Here is a 19,040-nt window from a genome sequence, read left to right as displayed (position 1 = left end):
TTTTTTTAATTTATTTATTTATTTTTAATTTTTACTTTACAATTCTGTATTGGTTTTGGCATAGATTGACATGAATCCACCACAGGTGTACATGCGTTCCCAAACATGAACCCCCCTCCCACCCTCCTCCCCACAACATCTCTCTGGGTCATCCCCGCGCGTCAGCCCCAAGCGTGTCATATCCTGCATCAGACATAGACTGGCATTTCGATTCTTACATGTTATTATACATGTTTCAATGCCATTCTCTCAAATCATCACACCCTCTCCCTCTCCCTCTGAGTCCAAAAGTCCGCTATACACATCTGTGTCTTTTTTGCTGTCCTGCATACAGGGTCATCATTGCCATCTTCCTAAATTCCATATATATGTGTTAGTATACTGTATTGGTGTTTTTCTTTCTGGCTCACTTCACTCTGTATAATTGGCTCCAGTTTCATCCATCTCATCAGAACTGATTCAAATGTATTCTTTTTAATGGCTGAGTAATACTCCATTGTGTATATGTACCACAGCTTTCTTATCCATTCATCTACTGATGGACATCTAGGTTGTTTCCATGTCCTGGCTATTATAAACAGTGCTGCGATGAACATTGGGGTACATGTGTTTCTTTCAATTCTGGTTTCCTCTGTGTGTATGCCCAACAGTGGGATTGCTGGGTCATAAGGCATTTCTATTTGCAATTTTTTAAGGAATCTCCACACTGTTCTCCATAGTGGCTGTACTAGTTTGCATTCCCACCAACAGTGTAGGAGGGTTCCCTTCTCTCCACACCCTCTCCAGCATTTATTGCTTGCAGATTTTTGGATCGCAGACATTCTGACTGGTGTGAAGTGGTACCTCATTGTGGTTTTGATTTGCATTTCTCTAATAATGAGTGATGTTGAGCATCTTTTCATGTGTTTGTTAGCCATCCGTATGTCTTCTTTGGAGAAATGTCTATTTAGTTCTTTGGCCCATTTTTTGATTGGGTCGTTTATTTTTCTGGAATTGAGCTGCATAAGTTGCTTGTATATTTTTGAGATTAGTTGTTTGTCAGTTGCTTCATTTGCTATTATTTTCTCCCATTCGGAAGGCTGTCTTTTCAGTTTGCTTATGTTTTCCTTTGTTGTGCAGAAGCTTTTAATTTTAATTAGATCCCATTTGTTTATTTTTGCTTTTATTTCCAGAATTCTGGGAGGTGGATCGTAGAAGATCCTGCTGTGGTTTATGTCAGAGAGTGTTTTGCCTATGTTCTCCTCTAACAGTTTTATAGTTTCTGGTCTTACATTTAGATCTTTAATCCATTTTGAGTTTATCTTTGTGTGCGGTGTTAGAAAGTGATCTAGCTTCATTCTTTTACAAGTGGTTGACCAGTTTTCCCAGCACCACTTGTTAAAGAGATTGTCTTTAATCCATTGTATATTCTTCCCTCCTTTGTCAAAGATAAGGTGTCCATATGTATGTGGATTTATCTCTGGGCTTTCTATTTTGTTCCATTGATCTATATGTCTGTCTTTGTGCCAATACCATACTGTCTTGATGACTGTGGCTTTGTAGTAGAGCCTGAAGTCAGGCAAATTGATTCCTCCAGTTCCATCCTTCTTTCTCAAGATTGCTTTGGCTATTCGTGGTTTTTTGTATTTCCATACAAATCTTGCAATTATTTGTTCTAGTTCTGTGAAAAATATCGCCGGTATCTTGATAGGGATTGCATTGAATTTGTAAATTTCTTTGGGTAATATACTCATTTTCACTATATTGATTCTTCCGATCCATGAGCATGGTATATTTCTCCATCTATTAGTGTCCTCTTTGATTTCCTTATTGCCTTTTAGACAAAGTCCACACTGCTCATGGTTGATGTGATTTTGTCTCTGCCTGTCTCTAAACTCCCTCCCCAACTGCCCCTGCTTACCACGATCCAACTACACTGAATTTATTTGGTTCCTCTAAGGCACCTTGTGCTCTCTGTCCTGCAGAGGCTTTTTCACATGCTCTGTGGCTGGGACACCCTGCTAGCCCTTCACTGGCTGCCCCTCCTCATCATTCAGGCCTCTACTTACACCTCACTTCTTCCCAGAAACCTGCCCTGATGCTCCAGATATGAGGAGCCCCTCCTAGCTGTCTCCTGTACCTCCATGCCTGTCACGGCTTTCTCCACACGAGAGAGAGATTCGCCTCTTATCTTGTGCACTTCCCCCATGGGCTTGTAAGCTCCTCGAGGGCAGGGATGAGTCTCTGTGGTGTTTGCAGTGCCTAGAACAGTGTGGGGCACGTGGGTGGTGTTCAGTGAATATGGACTGAATGAATGAATGCATGATTTGATTCGTTTATTTGAATGAAAAATCAATTGCTCATGTGGAATGAATGGGTCGTGAAGGCAGCCTTGTGATCCACACGGGTGTCACTGTTTGTCGTGAGCACGCTGGGGCTTGGCTGGGATGGGTGGAGGGAGCAGCTCCCTCCCTTGGCTTCTGGTTCACAGACTCTTTCCCCTCAGTGAGGTGCCCTGATGTTGCCTATCCTCTCGAGCTCCTCACCCCAGTCTGTTACTCAGTGTTATCCAAACTGATAGAATGGTTTTGGAATGGAGACTTTTTGGTAATTGTTTACTCCTTAGATTGCTTATAAAATAGTTTCTTTCTCTACACATCAATAGTCAGATAAGCTATTTTAGAGAGCAAGCTAAATAGCAGAAATAGTGGCCTTTTAAGTTGAAAGTTTGTCCTGGAAAACCTGTAGAGTAGCAAAAGAAATGTCTGAAGGAGTTGAGAGTCTATCTTTGTAACGACCTACCAATGGACTTCCCAGTCCAACTACACTTCACTTTCCTTATTATTCTTTTTTTTTTTTACATGTTTCCTTGTCACAAGAACAAACTCTTGCTCTATAATAACATTTCAGAGTGCAACAATTGCAAAAGTCAATACTTTGAAGAAAATGCCTGTTCCTTTTCAGACTGTAACACATTTTTTAGTTTGATATGTCACAAAATAAAATTTGTTCTTTGTAAATAGCAGTTTGGAAGTATGTATGATTTATCAGTTCAACCACAGAAAGCTGGCAAATTTTTCCTAAAGTTCTTTATATCCACAGACTGTGGATGCTTTAAGTTATTTGCAATGCTAAGTTGGAATGAAAATAATTAGAAATGTTGAGATTCCATATATTTAAAATTCACCTTAGTTTGGACAGACTAAGCTAAAGTTTATATTTGTTTTTAATCTATTGAAAAATGGTTTGTGGCAGTAATGCAAATAACATAGTCAGAATATACACACACTCACACACACACACATATATATGTGCATATGCATGTATGTAAGTGTAGGTATTTATTTTTAAAGAATTCTGCTGTTAAAGATCACTAAATTATATGATTTCTGTAGCAAGTTCCCTTTCAGTCTTTTTTTTTTTTTTCTTTTACAATAGCACTTTTCTCTTTGAGTAGTAATTTCCCACTTGTTAGTTTTCTCCCTATCTGAACCATGAGTTCCTTAAGGGCAGAGCCTGGTGTTATTCATCTTTGAATTCCCAGGTCTGCCATAATACCTAGAATTTAATAAACTCCCATTAAGAGTCTATTAAGGAATCTCTTACTAAGCACCAAAAAAAAAAAAAAAAAAGAAAATCACGAGGTTAATTTAAGCCATTCTTACTGGCACGTGGAGTTGGTAATAAGAGCTTTGTATCTTTTCAAAACTAACTACTAGTCTGTCTTGCTTCCTATTTTCTCTCTAAAGCCTATCACCATATCAGGCAGGAAATAGGTAATTAATATGTTAAATATTCACTGACTTCAAATTTAAAGTTTTACTAACTTATGTTCACCTTTCTCTAGTGAATATGGTTTTAAAAGATTTTTACTATCCTTGGTAGGGAGTTAATCAGTGAGATAGAAATGTGGCAAAATGCACCCTAGAATGGTCTGCCTCTCCGTCACTCATTGCATAGTTTTGTTCTCTAAATAGTAACAGTGCTATATATTTAGGTACTTGTTTACTGTGTTAAGTTCTATGTGGGTAAAAACTACAGACTTTGTTCAGCTCTGTATCACAGGAAAGTACAGAGTATAACTCACTAAAGTAGCTTTCCCACTGTGGCCTTAATAGACGAGGGTATGCATGATGCGGATCTAAAAAGGGAGACTACATACTGCCAAACATTCTTAGCAAAATCTTAACCCTGTTACTAGGGGCATGATGTAAATCATTTGTATTGTAATACTTCCTGTTAACTTGCTTTCTACAGTAACTTACAACGGGGAAATATTACAAATCTTGCTGTCATACCTGTGAAGTGTTTCAGTGACCAGGCCTATGACTCGGAATTCCCCAGGTTCTAACAATACTAATAGTTAGGGTGGATTAGGTGCTTACCCTGTGCTACACTCTGTGGCAAGATCTTTCCACAAAGGATCTCATTTAATCCCCATTATAATCCTCATTATAGTCTATCCTATTGTTTTCCCCATATCTTCCCCATGAGCTAGGTGAGACTTCCAGTAACACACTTGACATCATCAGCAAAGGAGTGGTGGAGTGCAGACTGAAAGCTACTTGTGTGTGACTTCCAAGCTCTAGTATTTTATCAGTAGTTTTCTTGATGCTTAATTTGACTTTTAAAAAATTCCCCAATATTTCTGATTCATCTAAAGGAAATACTGACTTATAGTGTTAAAAAACTTCTTTTATACTTTTTAAAAAGAGGTATTATAGAATCTTAAAAATGAGAAAACGGAGTATGCAGATGAAGTGACTGGTCTTGGTCATGGTCTATGCTGGCAGAGCTAAACCTGGCACCATTTACCATTTGTCATTCGTCTTTAAATTTGGATTTTTAAAAATCATTCATCAAAGCTGCGTTTGTTTTGTTTGGTCAGCATTCTGGGGCTCAGTGCACATTGTTGAACAAATGAATGGATGTCTTAAGACTGGTAATGAGTCCAGCAAGGGCACTGAGCGCATGTCTTTATGCTCAGGAAGCTGACAGTCGAACAAGGGAACTCGCACCCCTGCTTCTGGGACTGTGTGCCTGACTGACCTAGAAGCTGATCAGGAGTATTGGGAAGGGTACTCCTTGCTAAGCTATGGTACAGACCTGAGAAGGCCAAGGTGTAGAGGGAGCTATAAGCTGTGTGTTTAGTACTACTGGAAGTAAAGGTAGAGAGGGCTGGGTTCTGAGTGCCTTACTACCATGTGAGAGAGTTCAGTTATTCTGTCAGAAGAGCCACTGTAGATTTTAAAACAGAGAAACAATAGGGTCAAACCTCTATTTTAGAAGGGTTCTTATGGGGTTTTGGGGTGACAAATCAACTTGAGATCTATAGTATGAAGTTTAAGAGATAATAATGTCCTGGATTCAGTTGTTATTCAGTTTGGGGCTAGTGAGAATGAATAAGATTAAGAAGTATTTGAAAGAGGCCTGGGGCTGGAGATAAAGGTGAAAAGTCATTCATTTATCAGTGGTAGTCGAGACCTTAAGAGTGAATGAGATCTTGGAAGAAGTACTGGAGAGCTGGCAATGAGGAAGACTAATATTCAAGGGACAGGAAGAGAGAGAGTTACCTACACATGATAAAGGGAAGGAATGGTTGTAGAGGATGTGGTTTCTCATAAGCCAAGGGCTAGATGTTTGAAGAAGGGGAAAAAAATGTTCTGTGGTCTCAGGCAGTAGAGACAATAGATACACACTCCTTGTTTAAGATTTCTAGATGACAAAAGGGTAAATATTAAATAATAGCTAAAGGAAAAGCTGGAGGCAAGTGAGGGGTTTGTTTTTGTTCTAAGAAGGGAGAGATGTAGCAGGTTCACAGGCTGAAGCCAATGAAATCACAAGCTGAAGAGAGAAAGAACGCAAGTCCTCTAGCTCCTCACTCGAGAGCCCTCGTTCACATTCTCAGCTATTCAGATCCCAAATTAGCTTTATGTTTGAGTCTTTCAGAATACCTCAGAGTAGTCCCTTTTGTCTAATTAATGTGTTTACATTCCCTGCCATCTCAGAAACTTTTCAAACATTGATGAATTTTCACAGAGTGAGGCTGCTTTAATGAGAAATCCAGTCAAGGAATATTGTCTATAATACATATCATGGGCACACAGTTAATATTTACTGAACAAACACAGTGATGTGGGCCATCTCTGACTTCATCACTGAACTCATGAGAGTCTGTCTTAGGTCATTATCTCTTTTTGCCTATATTACAGGTAGGTGGGAGCATATCTCACTTTCCAATACTAAATCTCAGACTTACCAAGGGCAGGATATAATAGTTTATGTATCTCTTTAGCTCTCAAACACTCAGCAACACTTGGCAAAAATATGTATGTCAGTTCACATTTATTTGAATAAGTGACATGATGAGGCAAGATTTCATTTTTGTTTTATTTTGAAACAATGGGTTTCTGTATCTCATTTGCACTTTCAACCTATTTTTTTTTTAGTATCTAGCTTAAAAAAAAAAAAAAGTCATTGACCCTAACAGAATTCTCATATTCTACCCTAATATCTACTACTACTGCTACTAAGTCACTTCAGTCGTGTCCGACTCTGTGCGACCCCATAGACGGCAGCCCACCAAGCTCCCCCGTCCCTGGGATTCTCAAGGCAAGAACGCTGGAGTGGGTTGCCATTTCCTTTTCCAATACCCTAATATCTAGGCACCTTTAAATCTCCAGTTATACACCGCTAGTTTTTTTTTTTTTTTTTTTTGAGGATGGGGGAGCTGTACTGTGCAGTAGAAGGTTGGATTCCTAACCACTGGACACCAGTGAATTCCCAATATATCACTATTTTACATCCAGTAACTTTTTTTTTTTTTTGCTTTACAATACTGTATTGGTTTTGCCATACATTGACATGAATCAGCCACGGGTGTACGTGAGTTCCCAATCCTGAACCCTCCCTCCCACCTCCCATCCCATATCCTCTCTCTGGATCATCCCCGTGCACCAGCCCCAAGCATCCTGTATCGAACCTAGACTGGCGATTTGTTTCTTACCTGATAGTATACATGTTTCAATGCCATTCTCCCAAATCATCCCACCCTCTCCCTCTCCCACAGAGTCTAAAAGAAGTCCATTCTATACATCTGTGTCTCTTTTGCTGTCTCACATCCAGGGTTATCATTACCATCTTTCTAAATTCCATATATATGTGTTATATACTGTATTGGTGTTTTTCTTTCTGGCTTACTTCACTCTGTATAATAGGCTCCAGTTTCATCCACCTCATTAGAACTGATTCAAATGTATTCTTTTTAATGGCTGAGTAATACTCCATTGTGTATATGTACCACAGCTTTCTTATCCATTCATCTGCTGATGGACATCTAGGTTGTTTCCATGTCCTGGCTATTATAAACAGTGCTGCGATGAACATTGGGGTACACGTTTCTCTTTCAATTCTAGTTTGCTCGGTGTGTATGCCCAGCAGTGGGATTGCTGGGTCATAAGGCAGTTCTGTTTGCAATTTTTAAAGGAATCTCCACACTGTTCTCCATAGTGGCTGTACTAGTTTGCATTTCCACCAACAATGTAAGAGGGTTCTCTTTTCTTCACACCCTCTCCAGCATTTATTGCTTGTAGACTTTTGGATCGCTGCCATTCTGACTGGTGTGAAGTGGTACCTCATTGTGGTTTTGGTTTGCATTTCTCTGATAATGAGTGATGTTGAGCATCTTTTCATGTGTTTGTTAGCCATCTGTATGTCTTCTTTGGAGAAATGTCTATTTAGTTCTTTGGCCCATTTTTTGATTGGGTCATTTATTTTTCTGGACTTGAGCTGCATAAGTTGCTTGTATATTTTTGAGATTAGTTGTTTGTCAGTTGCTTCATTTGCTATTATTTTCTCCCATTCAGAAGGCTGTCTTTTCACCTTGCTTATAGTTTCCTTTGTTGTGCAGAAGCTTTTAATTTTAATTAGGTCCCATTTATTTATCTTTGCTTTTATTTCCAGTATTCTGGGAGGTGGATCATAGAGGATCCTGCTGTGATTTATGTTGGAGAGTGTTTTGCCTATGTTCTCCTCTAGGAGTTTTATAATTTCTGGTCTTACATTTAGATCTTTAATCCATTTTGAGTTTATTTTTGTGTATGGTGTTAGAAAGTGATCTAGTTTCCTTCTTTTACAAGTGGTTGACCACTTTTCCCAGCACCACTTGTTAAAGAGATTGTCTTTAATCCATTGTATATTCTTGCCTCTTTTGTCGAAGATAAGGTGTCCATAGGTGTGTGGATTTATCTCTGGGCTTTCTATTTTGTTCCATTGATCTATATTTCTGTCTTTGTGCTAGTCCCATACTGTCTTGATGACTGTGGCTTCGTAGTAGAGCCTGAAGCCAGGCAGGTTGATTCCTCCATTTCCATTTTTCTTTCTCAAGATTGCTTTGGCTATTCGAGGTTTTTTGTATTTCCATACAATTGTGAAATTATTTGTTCTAGCTCTGTGAAAAATACCGCTGGTAGCTTGATAGGGATTGCATTGAATCTGTAGATTTCTTTGGATAGTATACTCATTTTCACTATATTGATTCTTCCAATCCATGAACATGGTATATTTCTCCAACTATTAGTGTCCTCTTTGATTTCTTTCATCAGTGTTTTATATTTTCTATATATAGGTCTTTAGTTTCTTTAGGTAGGTATATTCCTAAGTATTTTATTCTTTTCGTTGCATTGGTGAATGGAATTGTTTCCTTAATTTCTTTTTCTACTTTCTCATTATTAGTATATAGGAATGCAAGGGATTTCTGTGTGTTGATTTTATAACCTGCAACTTTACTATATTAATTGATTAGCTCTAGTAATTTTCTGGTGGAGTCTTTAGGGTTTTCTATGTAGAGGATCATGTCATCTGCAAACAGTGAGAGTTTTACTTCTTCTTTTCCAATTTGGATTCCTTTTATTTCTTTTTCTGGTCTGATTGCTGTGGCCAAAACTTCCAGAACTATGTTGAATAGTGGCGGTGAAAGTGGGCACCCTTGTCTTGTTCCTGACTTTAGGGGAAATGCTTTCAATTTTTCACCATTGAGGATAATGTTTGCTGTGGGTTTGTCATATATACATCCAGTAACTTTTACTTCATAGTTTGATCGCTTTCTTAAAGTCAGTTTTTTAAAATTAATTAATTTATTTTAATTGGAATCTAATTACTTTACAATATTGTGGTGGTTTTTGCAATACATTGACATGAATCAGCCATGGGTGTACATGTGTCCCCCATCTTGAACCCCCCTCCCACCTCCCTCCCCATCCCATCCCTCAAAGGCTTGCCGATTTTTTTAGTGCTACATTTCATTTTCTATTATGGCAGAGCAGAGAATGGAAGGTGGCATCAAAGACTCTGTTAGGATAGAGTAACTGCATTCTATATATATTATCTTTTCTTTATCTATTGTTATATTATCGTGTTTTCAACTGTGTTAACTTATCTGTGTATATCTTTATAAACCCTGAACTTTGCCAGTCATCATCTCTTTAAACCCTGTTGCAGGACCTGACACAGAATAGGAGCTCATTGAAAATCTCATGAAAGACAAAGTATAGAACTGAAATATTCTGTAGACCAGTGATTTAGAACTGCCAAGATTATACAGTCTTTTGTTCAATTAAAGCCAAGTAGCAAGAATGGTAGTGGTGGTGGTGGAGGGGAGTTGGTATGAAATTCAAACTTTTAGAACTCCTGTGTGTCTTTTCGGATTGTCAGCCTCTTAAATGTTTTTAACCCTGTAGTACATGAACTATCCCTCCTAAGCATAGCGCTTTTCCTCTTTTCTGCAGGTCGGACTCAGATCTGTGATAGAGCAGTTTCCTGGGAAGCTTGATTTTGTCCTTGTGGATGGGGGTTGTGTTCTAAGCCATGGCCACAAGCAGTTGATGTGCTTGGCCAGATCTGTTCTCAGTAAAGCAAAGATCTTGCTGCTTGATGAACCCAGTGCTCATTTGGATCCAATGTGAGTTTCAGAATTCCTGTTATTTACTAATATAGGGAGGAGAAAGAATCATTGACACCTATTTCGTATTGATTTCCATCAGGCTGTCATGTCTGCAAGCAGACCACCCTCTAGATATAAAATGATTGCCCAATAGAAAAATTACTACTTAACATGTACTTAACAGGTACTTATTTCCCAGTATAAGAGCTGTGTTTTCTCTTCTAAGTGTAATTTTAGAATTTCATACAAACTCTTCCCCCTTATCATCACATGGTGAAATATTTAGTTACACAGGTGTAACTGAATCCTTATGATTTTCCTTACTATCCCATTTAAACCATAGGAAATATTTATAACACAAAACAAAGAACTACTAGTGATTATACATAATTAAAAACATATTTATTTGGGAAATTTTTTTCAAACTTTGTGAAATTTTTTCCCAGATATTTGTCTTATTTATTTATGAAAACTTAGAATCTATGCCATGGTTGGAAACTTGATTGTAGCTGACTCTGTCTCTCAACATTATGTTAAAAGGATTCAAGAAAAGAGAAGTAATCTAAAGAATTAAATTGATAGAACAATAGGTCTGTTATCAAGGATAGAGACAGATAATTAATGTTCTGTGGTGTTATATATATATATTTTTCTAGAACATACCAGATCATTCGAAGAACCCTAAAACATGCATTTGCTGATTGCACAGTAATCCTCTCTGAACACAGGATAGAAGCAATGTTGGAATGTCAACGATTTTTGGTGAGTGTTTATAATTTACCTTAGATTTCATCTCTCCTTTGATTCTTAATAACAATCTTCAGTGTGATCATTCCTGCAAGTCACAGCAATGTACAAGCTCTTCCTTATAACACATGTCACACAACTATCCAGCTTTACTCAAAATACCTACATGCCCAAGTTTCTCACTTTGATCTGAGCAACAAGGTGAGGTTGGAATTCAGCAAATCTAAAATAACAGCTTATCACTAAGTTACATTAATAAATTAGAATATCTATACTTATTGAGTCTTTTATTTGGGAATTAAGTCATAAAAAAGACTAAGTCCCAAAGCTTTCAGAAACTAAATCTCCCTTGGATGTGATCCAGGCCAGGCCTGGCTTGTCTTGCAATCTGATGTATGATTTCAATACAGTTGGCAAAAGGTTTATTTCATTTTTTAGCCATTATTTAGAGCTCATCTTTGTGCCTCTCTCAACCACCTTCTCTTTGTTCTTTCCAAACTGCCACAGATTCTTTCACGTGATGTGTACAAATTCCTTTGGGTTTAGTCAGAAGGAAACTCTGGGGATGATATATCGCATCATTTCTATTAAGAATTTTGAGGCTCCTTGAAGTAAATGCTTTTTTTAATGAAGGATAGTTATTACCATTATTATTACTAAGCTTCGAGTGACAAATTAGGGGGCCAGCTTGCAGCCTCTTGCCCAGCTGTGATCAGGTTCAGCTTGAACATGTGAAGGAGGCACAGTAAACTCACGCATGTGTGAGTGCCTAAGTCATGTCTGACTCTCTGCGACCCTATGCGCTGTAGCCCGCCAGGGTACTCTGTCCATGGAATTTCTCAGGCAAGCATACTAGAGTGGGTTGCCATTTCCTTCTCCAGGTTATCTTCCTGACCTAGGGATCAAAGCTGGGTCTCCTTATAGCAGGCGGGCTCCTGAATTGCAGGTGAACTCTTTCCTGACTGAGCCACCCGGGAAGCCTAGACTCGGCCATACCCTGATCAATTCCAAATTATTAAGCTTTAAATCCACTGTTGAAGACATCCAACTTGTTATGGTGCTGTGGACTTACACTCATTTTTAAGGTTAATACATAAGGGATCTAACATAAATAATAACTCGATTTCGAAGCCCACTTAGTTCCTCGAAAGTTCTCTGAAGAAGCACATTGTTTAGTACCGTACCAATTAAAAAAAAAAATCTTTCAGCTTTAAGTAGAAAATTACAGCTAATATCACAAATGGTAGAAGCTCTATAAAGCAAAAGGATTCAGCGGTGAAATGAACAGTCCCTGGCTGTTCAAACTATGAGCCTCTGGATGCTGTGTTCTTCCTGGCTTTCCTCCTCCTCTGAGCTGGCGCCGCTCTTGCCTTACTGTGGCCCGCCCTGCCTCCTTGTCCAAGATCTCACTAATGGCCACTTCCCTAGGTCATAGAGGAGAACAAGGTGCGGCAGTATGATTCCATCCAGAGGATGCTGAGCGAGAAGAGCCTCTTCCGGCAGGCCATCAGCCCCGCAGACCGCCTGAAGCTCTTGCCCCACCGGAACTCGAGCAGGCAGAGGTCTCGGGCCAACATCGCCGCTCTGAAGGAGGAGACAGAGGAAGAGGTGCAGGAAACAAAGCTGTAGAGAGCAGAATAAGTGTTTGCCTGGGACGTCCACACGTGGGAGCTGAAGGGAAAAGGTTCTGCCTCAGAAAACAAGGAGGAATGATTTTTTTTTTTTTTGAAAAAAGAAGGAAAAATTGGGGTAAGAGGAATTAAGGACACTCCAGTGGGTCCAGATCCATGGCTTCCTGGCAGTGGTCAAATTGTGTGACAGGTACTTCAAATCCTTGAAGATTTACCACTTGTGTTCGCCAGTCAGCCTTCCCTGAAAACTTTTTCCTTTGGTGGTCACTGAAAAAGTGGCTGTAAACGTCAGCCAGATTAATTCTTCAGCTTACTGTTTAGTCAGACTTTCTTATTTGTAATAGTAGAGAAGAACTGTAATTATACTATTTAGGGATACAATTAAGTAGTGCTAACTGGAACTTGAGTGGCTTGTATCAGTTTATGTACCTTCTTCTCTACTCTCTCCATGACATTTAAAAACACAGATATATTGCCTATTAAGGATTCAGACAGTGCTGTTTCCAAGCAAGGAATGGAATGCTGTGAGAGGCTCAAGACAGCACATCAAGTATGCACAATGCAACATCTAAGTGTCAGGAGACACTAAGATCTGTCAGGAGACAGAACTTCCCAGTCCTGGAAATCAGGCTTAGTACCGTTCAGCAATACCCAAATCCAATACTTTAGACAATCAGAAAACAACCCTTAATTGGGATACGGGCTATTATAGTCCCATGCAGGGAACAAAGATATAGCTCCCTTGATTTGGCAGTGAGCGGTTCTGCTTCCAGAAAGTAGCAAACTTATAAGATGTCTGAACTGAAGGATGGCTGGAAAAATGCTTTAATGCATATTGGTACAGGAAAACCCTTCATAACACACAAGTTCCAGGTACAGAGTGTACAGGCAGAAAGACTGTGGGCACTCCATGTAGATGTACATGAAATTCAAAGATCTAGGTATAAAGAGGGCGATGTGTGTTTTCAGGCTACCTATGTGCACTTCATGCTGTACGTACTGAGCGGGAGAAATAATGGGCACACTGAACACTGAAGAGTCAATCGTGAATTAGTTTTATATTCTTCTGTTTTATAGTTTTATGATGCAAATGAAATTTTCTCTAGGAAATATTTATTTTAATAATGTTTCAAACTCATATATAAATGGTTGTATTTTAAGAATGATTATATTATGAATTATATTTGTATAAAAGAATTTTTATATTTGAAATGTTGACTTTTTATGGCACTAGCTATTTTTATGATACATTATATTAAAACTGGGATGGGAGGAAATCTTGGGGGAATATTGAGGGGCTGTTGACCAGGGTCTATGTATTATGTTGTTGCACACACCTGAGTGATTCCCAGCCCACATGCTGGTTCCATCTTAGATGCAGTTCTAAAAAAATAGTACCACAAAAATCTGACCACCCCTATTAAGAATACACTGCCTTCTCAACTCCAAACTAACCATTAAGATTGCATTCTACTTATTATGGTAAGGGAATATCATGTGTCAATAAAATCCATATATTTGTGTGAAACTTGGCTGTTTTCAGATGTGTTCATTAGTCGTGTCTCATTGATCTCTTACTTCAGTCTCTAAGGATCATGGAACACAGAATATTTATCTTTCTTTTAGATACAGCTTCTTGAGAATCCCAAGTCCAGTAAGATAGTCTAAAACATTATATCTGTTTTTAAATTGTGGCGAAGTATACATAACCTAAAATTTACTATTTTAAAACCATTTCTCAATGTACAGTTCAGTAACTAAGTATGTTCACATTGTTTGAAATCATGATCCATTCACAGAAATGTTTTCATTTTGCAAAACTGAAGCTCTGTAACCATTAAACCTCTCTATTTATTCTTTCCCTCAGCTCCTGGCAGCTACCATTCTATCTTTGATCTCTCTGAATTTTATTCTGAGTACTTCATATGAGTGGAACCATAGTGTTTGTCATTTTATGACTTGCTTATTTCATGTAACAATGTCTTCAGGAGGGTTTGTCATGTTGTAGCATATGTCAGAATTTTAAAGGCTGATTAATAGGTTACTGGGTTGGCCAAAAAGAAAAAAAAACTTTCTTCAGTTTTAAGTAAATATAAGACACATTTTTTCATTTTCACCAAGAACTTTATTGAACAGTGTATTCACTGTTCCATTACCTTCTGCCATTTTTCAGGCAACTTCATTATTCTGTCCTCCCAAAACATTTTATCTTTTTGAGCAAAGAACTATTCCAGGTGCCTTTTACAGTCTTTCAGGGAACTGAAATTTTTTTCCATTAAGAGAACTGTATGAAGACCAAAATAAATGGAAATCTGAAGATACAGTGTCTGATGAATACAGTGGATGAATACAGATTCCCAGTCAAGCTGTAACAGTTTCTGTCTGGTTGTCAAAGAAACATGCAGTCTAGCATTATCCTAGTAGAAAAGTATGTGTTTTCTGTTGACTAATTCCAGATACTATATGTTGAATGCTGTTTTCAGTTTGTCTAATTGGGAGCAGTACCTGTTGGAGTTAATAATTTTGTTTTCCAAAGGAACTCATTATAGAAGACTCCCTTCCAATCCCTTCTTTGGGATCACCTTCTTTGGATGAAGACTGGCCTTTGTTGTATTTGGTGGTGGTTCATTTTGCCCCATGATCTCTACTGTTCCACATTATTGTACAGTATACATTTTTTATCCCCCATCACAGATTGTTTTTAAAAGGAATCTTTTGTTACATTTAAGTGGAGAACAGCATATGGAAATATGGGCAAGAAGGATTTTTTTTGCTTAACTTATGTGGGACCCAAACATCAAAGTGATGAACATAACCAAGCTGGTGCACAAGATTTTCATTGCTTGATTTGGGTATTTTGAGTATGTTGGCTATCTCCTGTGTGGCATAGCGTTGATCTCACTGTCTCAATTTGTTCAACTGGTCTACTCAACTGTGGAGCGTCATCCAACAAGAAATCTCCAGCACGGAACTTCACAAACCACTTCAGCCACGTTCGACCAGTCACGGCACTGTCTCCATAGACTGCACTAATCTTTCTTTGTGTCTCAGTTGTGTTTTTTACCTTTCTTGAAATAATAAAGCATAATATGCTAAAAATATTGCTTTTTTCTTCCATCTTCAGTATTAAAATGGCTACTCAAAAATTCACCAATTATAGTAAGTTGTTTTTTTTTTTAATGCACACTGATAGGACAGCTGAAGCAATACAATCTTAACATTTTTTCAAATGAAGTTAAGGACAACTAAGCATTACTAGAGAGCCAATTTATAGAAAAACCCAAACAAACTTTTTGGCCAACCCAATGCACATATATGACATTTTGCTTCTCCATACATTTGTCAATGAACGCTTAGGTTGCTTCCATCTTTTGACTATGTTGGATGATGCTTTTATGAACATGGTTGTACAAATATCTACTTAACGTCCCCACTTTCATGAATGAGGACACTTCTTAGCTTATTTCTGTTTTAAAATGTAGGCTTATAGAATAAAAATTATATATAATATGTATATATTCCATAAGAATTCATTTATTTCTTTGAAAGCTTATTCAGTAAGCAGTAGTTATTTTTACTACTCTCTTAACACATGATCAAATCTCATCAAAGAAATAGCATTTCTGCACTAGAACCTAGGTGGCTTTCTTTGTCCAAATCCCTGTTGTTCATTGACAAGACTTCTTGGGGCCCCTTTTCTTCTTTGCAGAGTTTCATTATGAAAGATGCAAGTGCCGTTATGGGGTAGATGGACTGTAGATCCCTACTGAGTGCGGCAGCCTCCAACTCTTTTCTTACTGGGAAAAAAAAATTTTATTTTCACATGTGACCCCAAGAAGGCAGTGTCAGAGCATGCTCTATTCTAGTTTTTCAAGTTCAGGTATTTAAATTAATAAACTGTATTTTTTTAGTACAGTTTTAAGTTCACAGCAAAATTGAGAAGAAAGTACAGAGAGTTCCTGTAACACCCCCCACCTTCCCTAGCCTTCCCCATTGTCAACATACTCCAGAGTGGTACATTTGTTACAATCAACACATCATTATCACCCAAAATCCAGTGTTTACATTAAGTTTCATTCTTGGTGAACTCTTATTTCTTCCTTCCTCCTTACTAAGCTCTGGTAACCACTGATCTTTTTATTGTTTCCATAGTTTTGCCTTTTGTTGAATGGTACATAACTGGAATCATACAGTATGTAGCCTTTTCAGGTTGACTTCTCTTACTTAGTAATTGTATTTGTTTTCTCCTTCAGATATAAAAGCCATATCTTCTCATGGCTTGCTATTTCATTTGGTAGAGAATAATATTCTATTGTCTAGATCTACCACCGTTTACTTATCCATTCACCTAATGAAGGATATCTTGGTTGAGTCCAACTTCTGGCAATTATGAATAAGCATTCCTGCGCAGCTTTTTGTATGGAAAGAACTTTTCAAGTCTTTTGGGTAAATACCAAGGATCTTGTGGTAAGAGTATATTTTATTCTGTGAGAAACCTTTAAACTGTTTTCCAAAATGGCTGTACCATTTTGCATTCCCACCAGTAATGAATAGGAATTCTTGTGTGTCTGAATCCTCACCAGTTTTTGATGCTGTCAATGTTTGGAAATTTGGCCATTCTAATATATGTATACTTTTATCTTGTTGTTTTAATTTGTATTTTCCTGATGACATAATGACTTTGAAAAATTTTCATATGCTTGTTTGCCATCTGTATATCTTCTTTGGTATGTCATCTGTTCAGGTCTTTTGCACATTTTTAAATTGGGTTGTTCATGGGCTCATTGATGAGTTTTAAGAGTTTTTTGTATACTATGGATAACAGTCCTTTATCAGATGTGTCTTTGCAAATGTTTACCTTTATTTATTCATTCTTTGATGGTCTTCCTTTTTTCATGTAGATCTGAGTTTCTGGCGTGAGTTTCTGAAGAACTTCTTTTAAAGTTTCCTTCAAGGTAGGTCTACTGGCAATGAATCCCTCAGTTTTTGTTTGTATCACACTGTTTTCACTTCTCTTTTATTTTTGTATGTTAATTTTGCAGGTACTGAATGCTAAGTTTGGGGTTTTTTGTCAATACTTTAAATGATAATATTTCACCCCGCTCTTCTTGCCTGCATGGTTTCTGAGCAGTAATTCTTATTCTGAGCACATGTAATTCTTATCTTTTCTCCTTGTAGGTATAGTGTATTTTCCTCTTCTTTCAAGTTGTTTACTCCGCCTTCGATTTTATGCAGTTTGAATATGATGCGTAGGTGTAGGGTTTTGCAGGGGCATCGATACTGCTTGGTGTTCACTGAGCTTCCTGGATCTGCCGTTTGGTGTCTGACATTAATTTGGGGGAATTTTTCTGTTGTTATTGCTTCAAATATTTCTTTTGTTTTTCATTTTTCTCCTGGTATTCCTACTACAGATATATTACACCTTATGTAGTTGTCTCAAAGTTCTTGAATATTCAGGTGTTTTTTCCTCTATGTTTTTCAGTTTGGGAGGTTTCTATTGTGTCGCCAAGCTGAGAGATCTTATCTCAGCCGCATTCAGTCCATCAATGGCATTGTTCATTTCTATTATAGTGTTTTTTATTTCTGCATTTCCTTTTAATTGTTTATTAGAATCTCTACCTTTTTGGTTACATTATCTAATGTTTTTATTCATTCCTGGTCTGATAATTCCTAGCATATCTGACTCTAGTTCTAATACTTGTTCAGTCTCTTTAAGTGTTTTTTTTTTTTTTTCCACCTTTTTGTATGCTTTGTGGTTTTTTGGGATATATTGGGGAAATGCTGAACATGATGTCCTGGGGAAAAGGAGCTGTGGTAAATAGGCTGTTAGATATACAACAGTAATATATAGGGGAAAACAAGAGTTCTGTAGTCCTATGGTTTGGTTTCAGCCTTTTGATGATCCCGTACCCCTGGCCAGTGAACTTCACCAGTGCTTCTTAGCTTTTTGTCCCATCTCTTTAGTGGAGCAGGATTGCTAGAGTGGGTTGGCATTGGGTATTTCTCTTCTCCAGATAGGGGTTTCCAACTCAGTGGTAAAGAATCTGCCTGCCAAGGAGGAGCCAGGTTCAAACCCTGGGTGAGGAAGATCCCCTTGAGTAGGAAATAGCAACCCCCTCCAATTTTCCTGCTGGTATAATCCCCTGGATGCAGGGGTCTGGCAGGCTGCAGTCCTTGGGGTCACAAAGAGTTGGACACAAAGGAGTGACTGAGCATGCTGCTGCTGCTGCTAAGTCACTTCAATCGTGTCCAACTCTGTGTGACTCCATAGACGGCAGCCCACCAGGCTCCTCCATCTCTGGGATTCTCCAGGCAAGAACACTGGAGTGGGTTGCCATTTCCTTCTCCAGTGACTGAGCATGCACATTTCCCCAGATAGGTTAAGACTCTGGTACAGTAGGTTCTTCTGAGGGCACGCCTTGATAAGAAAAACAGAATTCTCTAGTATTTTTCAAAATGATTACCTTCCTCCTCCCCCTGCTGGAAGCAAAAGGGAATTTTCATCTATCTTTATTGGGAGACCCTGTTTATGAGTTTCTGAAGGTAAAACTCATGAAAGTGTGGGTCTCTCTCCTCTGATGACTGAGTCGCCTTGAAAATTTTCTCTCTCAGGCTTTCCTACAATGAGCCTCTAGAAACTCATCAGTTACAGGTCAGGTTTTCCTATTTCAGCACTGACTCCTAAGGAAATTTCTGCTTGGTAGTTTCTACTTAGGTAAATTGGGATCCTCTGTATATACCTG

General features: G+C 38.2%; 1 protein-coding gene across 1 annotated transcript in view; it reads left to right on the top strand.

The window, feature by feature from the left end:
* CFTR (CF transmembrane conductance regulator) overlaps positions 1 to 13,825 on the top strand; it is a 159,904-nt gene extending 146,079 nt beyond the window's left edge. The window contains exons 25-27 of the mRNA XM_040259873.1: positions 9,765 to 9,937; positions 10,576 to 10,681; positions 12,095 to 13,825. Of these exons, the coding sequence (XP_040115807.1) occupies positions 9,765 to 9,937; positions 10,576 to 10,681; positions 12,095 to 12,295 (480 nt within the window). The 3' untranslated portion in view covers positions 12,296 to 13,825. The remainder of the gene's footprint in view (positions 1 to 9,764; positions 9,938 to 10,575; positions 10,682 to 12,094) is intronic.
* Positions 13,826 to 19,040: the final 5,215 nt, after the last annotated feature.

The sequence above is a fragment of the Oryx dammah genome, unplaced genomic scaffold (genome assembly GCF_014754425.2).
Source record: "Oryx dammah isolate SB20612 unplaced genomic scaffold, SCBI_Odam_1.1 HiC_scaffold_18, whole genome shotgun sequence".
NCBI lineage: Eukaryota > Metazoa > Chordata > Mammalia > Artiodactyla > Bovidae > Oryx > Oryx dammah.
Note: the sequence above shows the minus strand (reverse complement) of the source record. Positions and strands in the feature narration are given on the sequence as shown.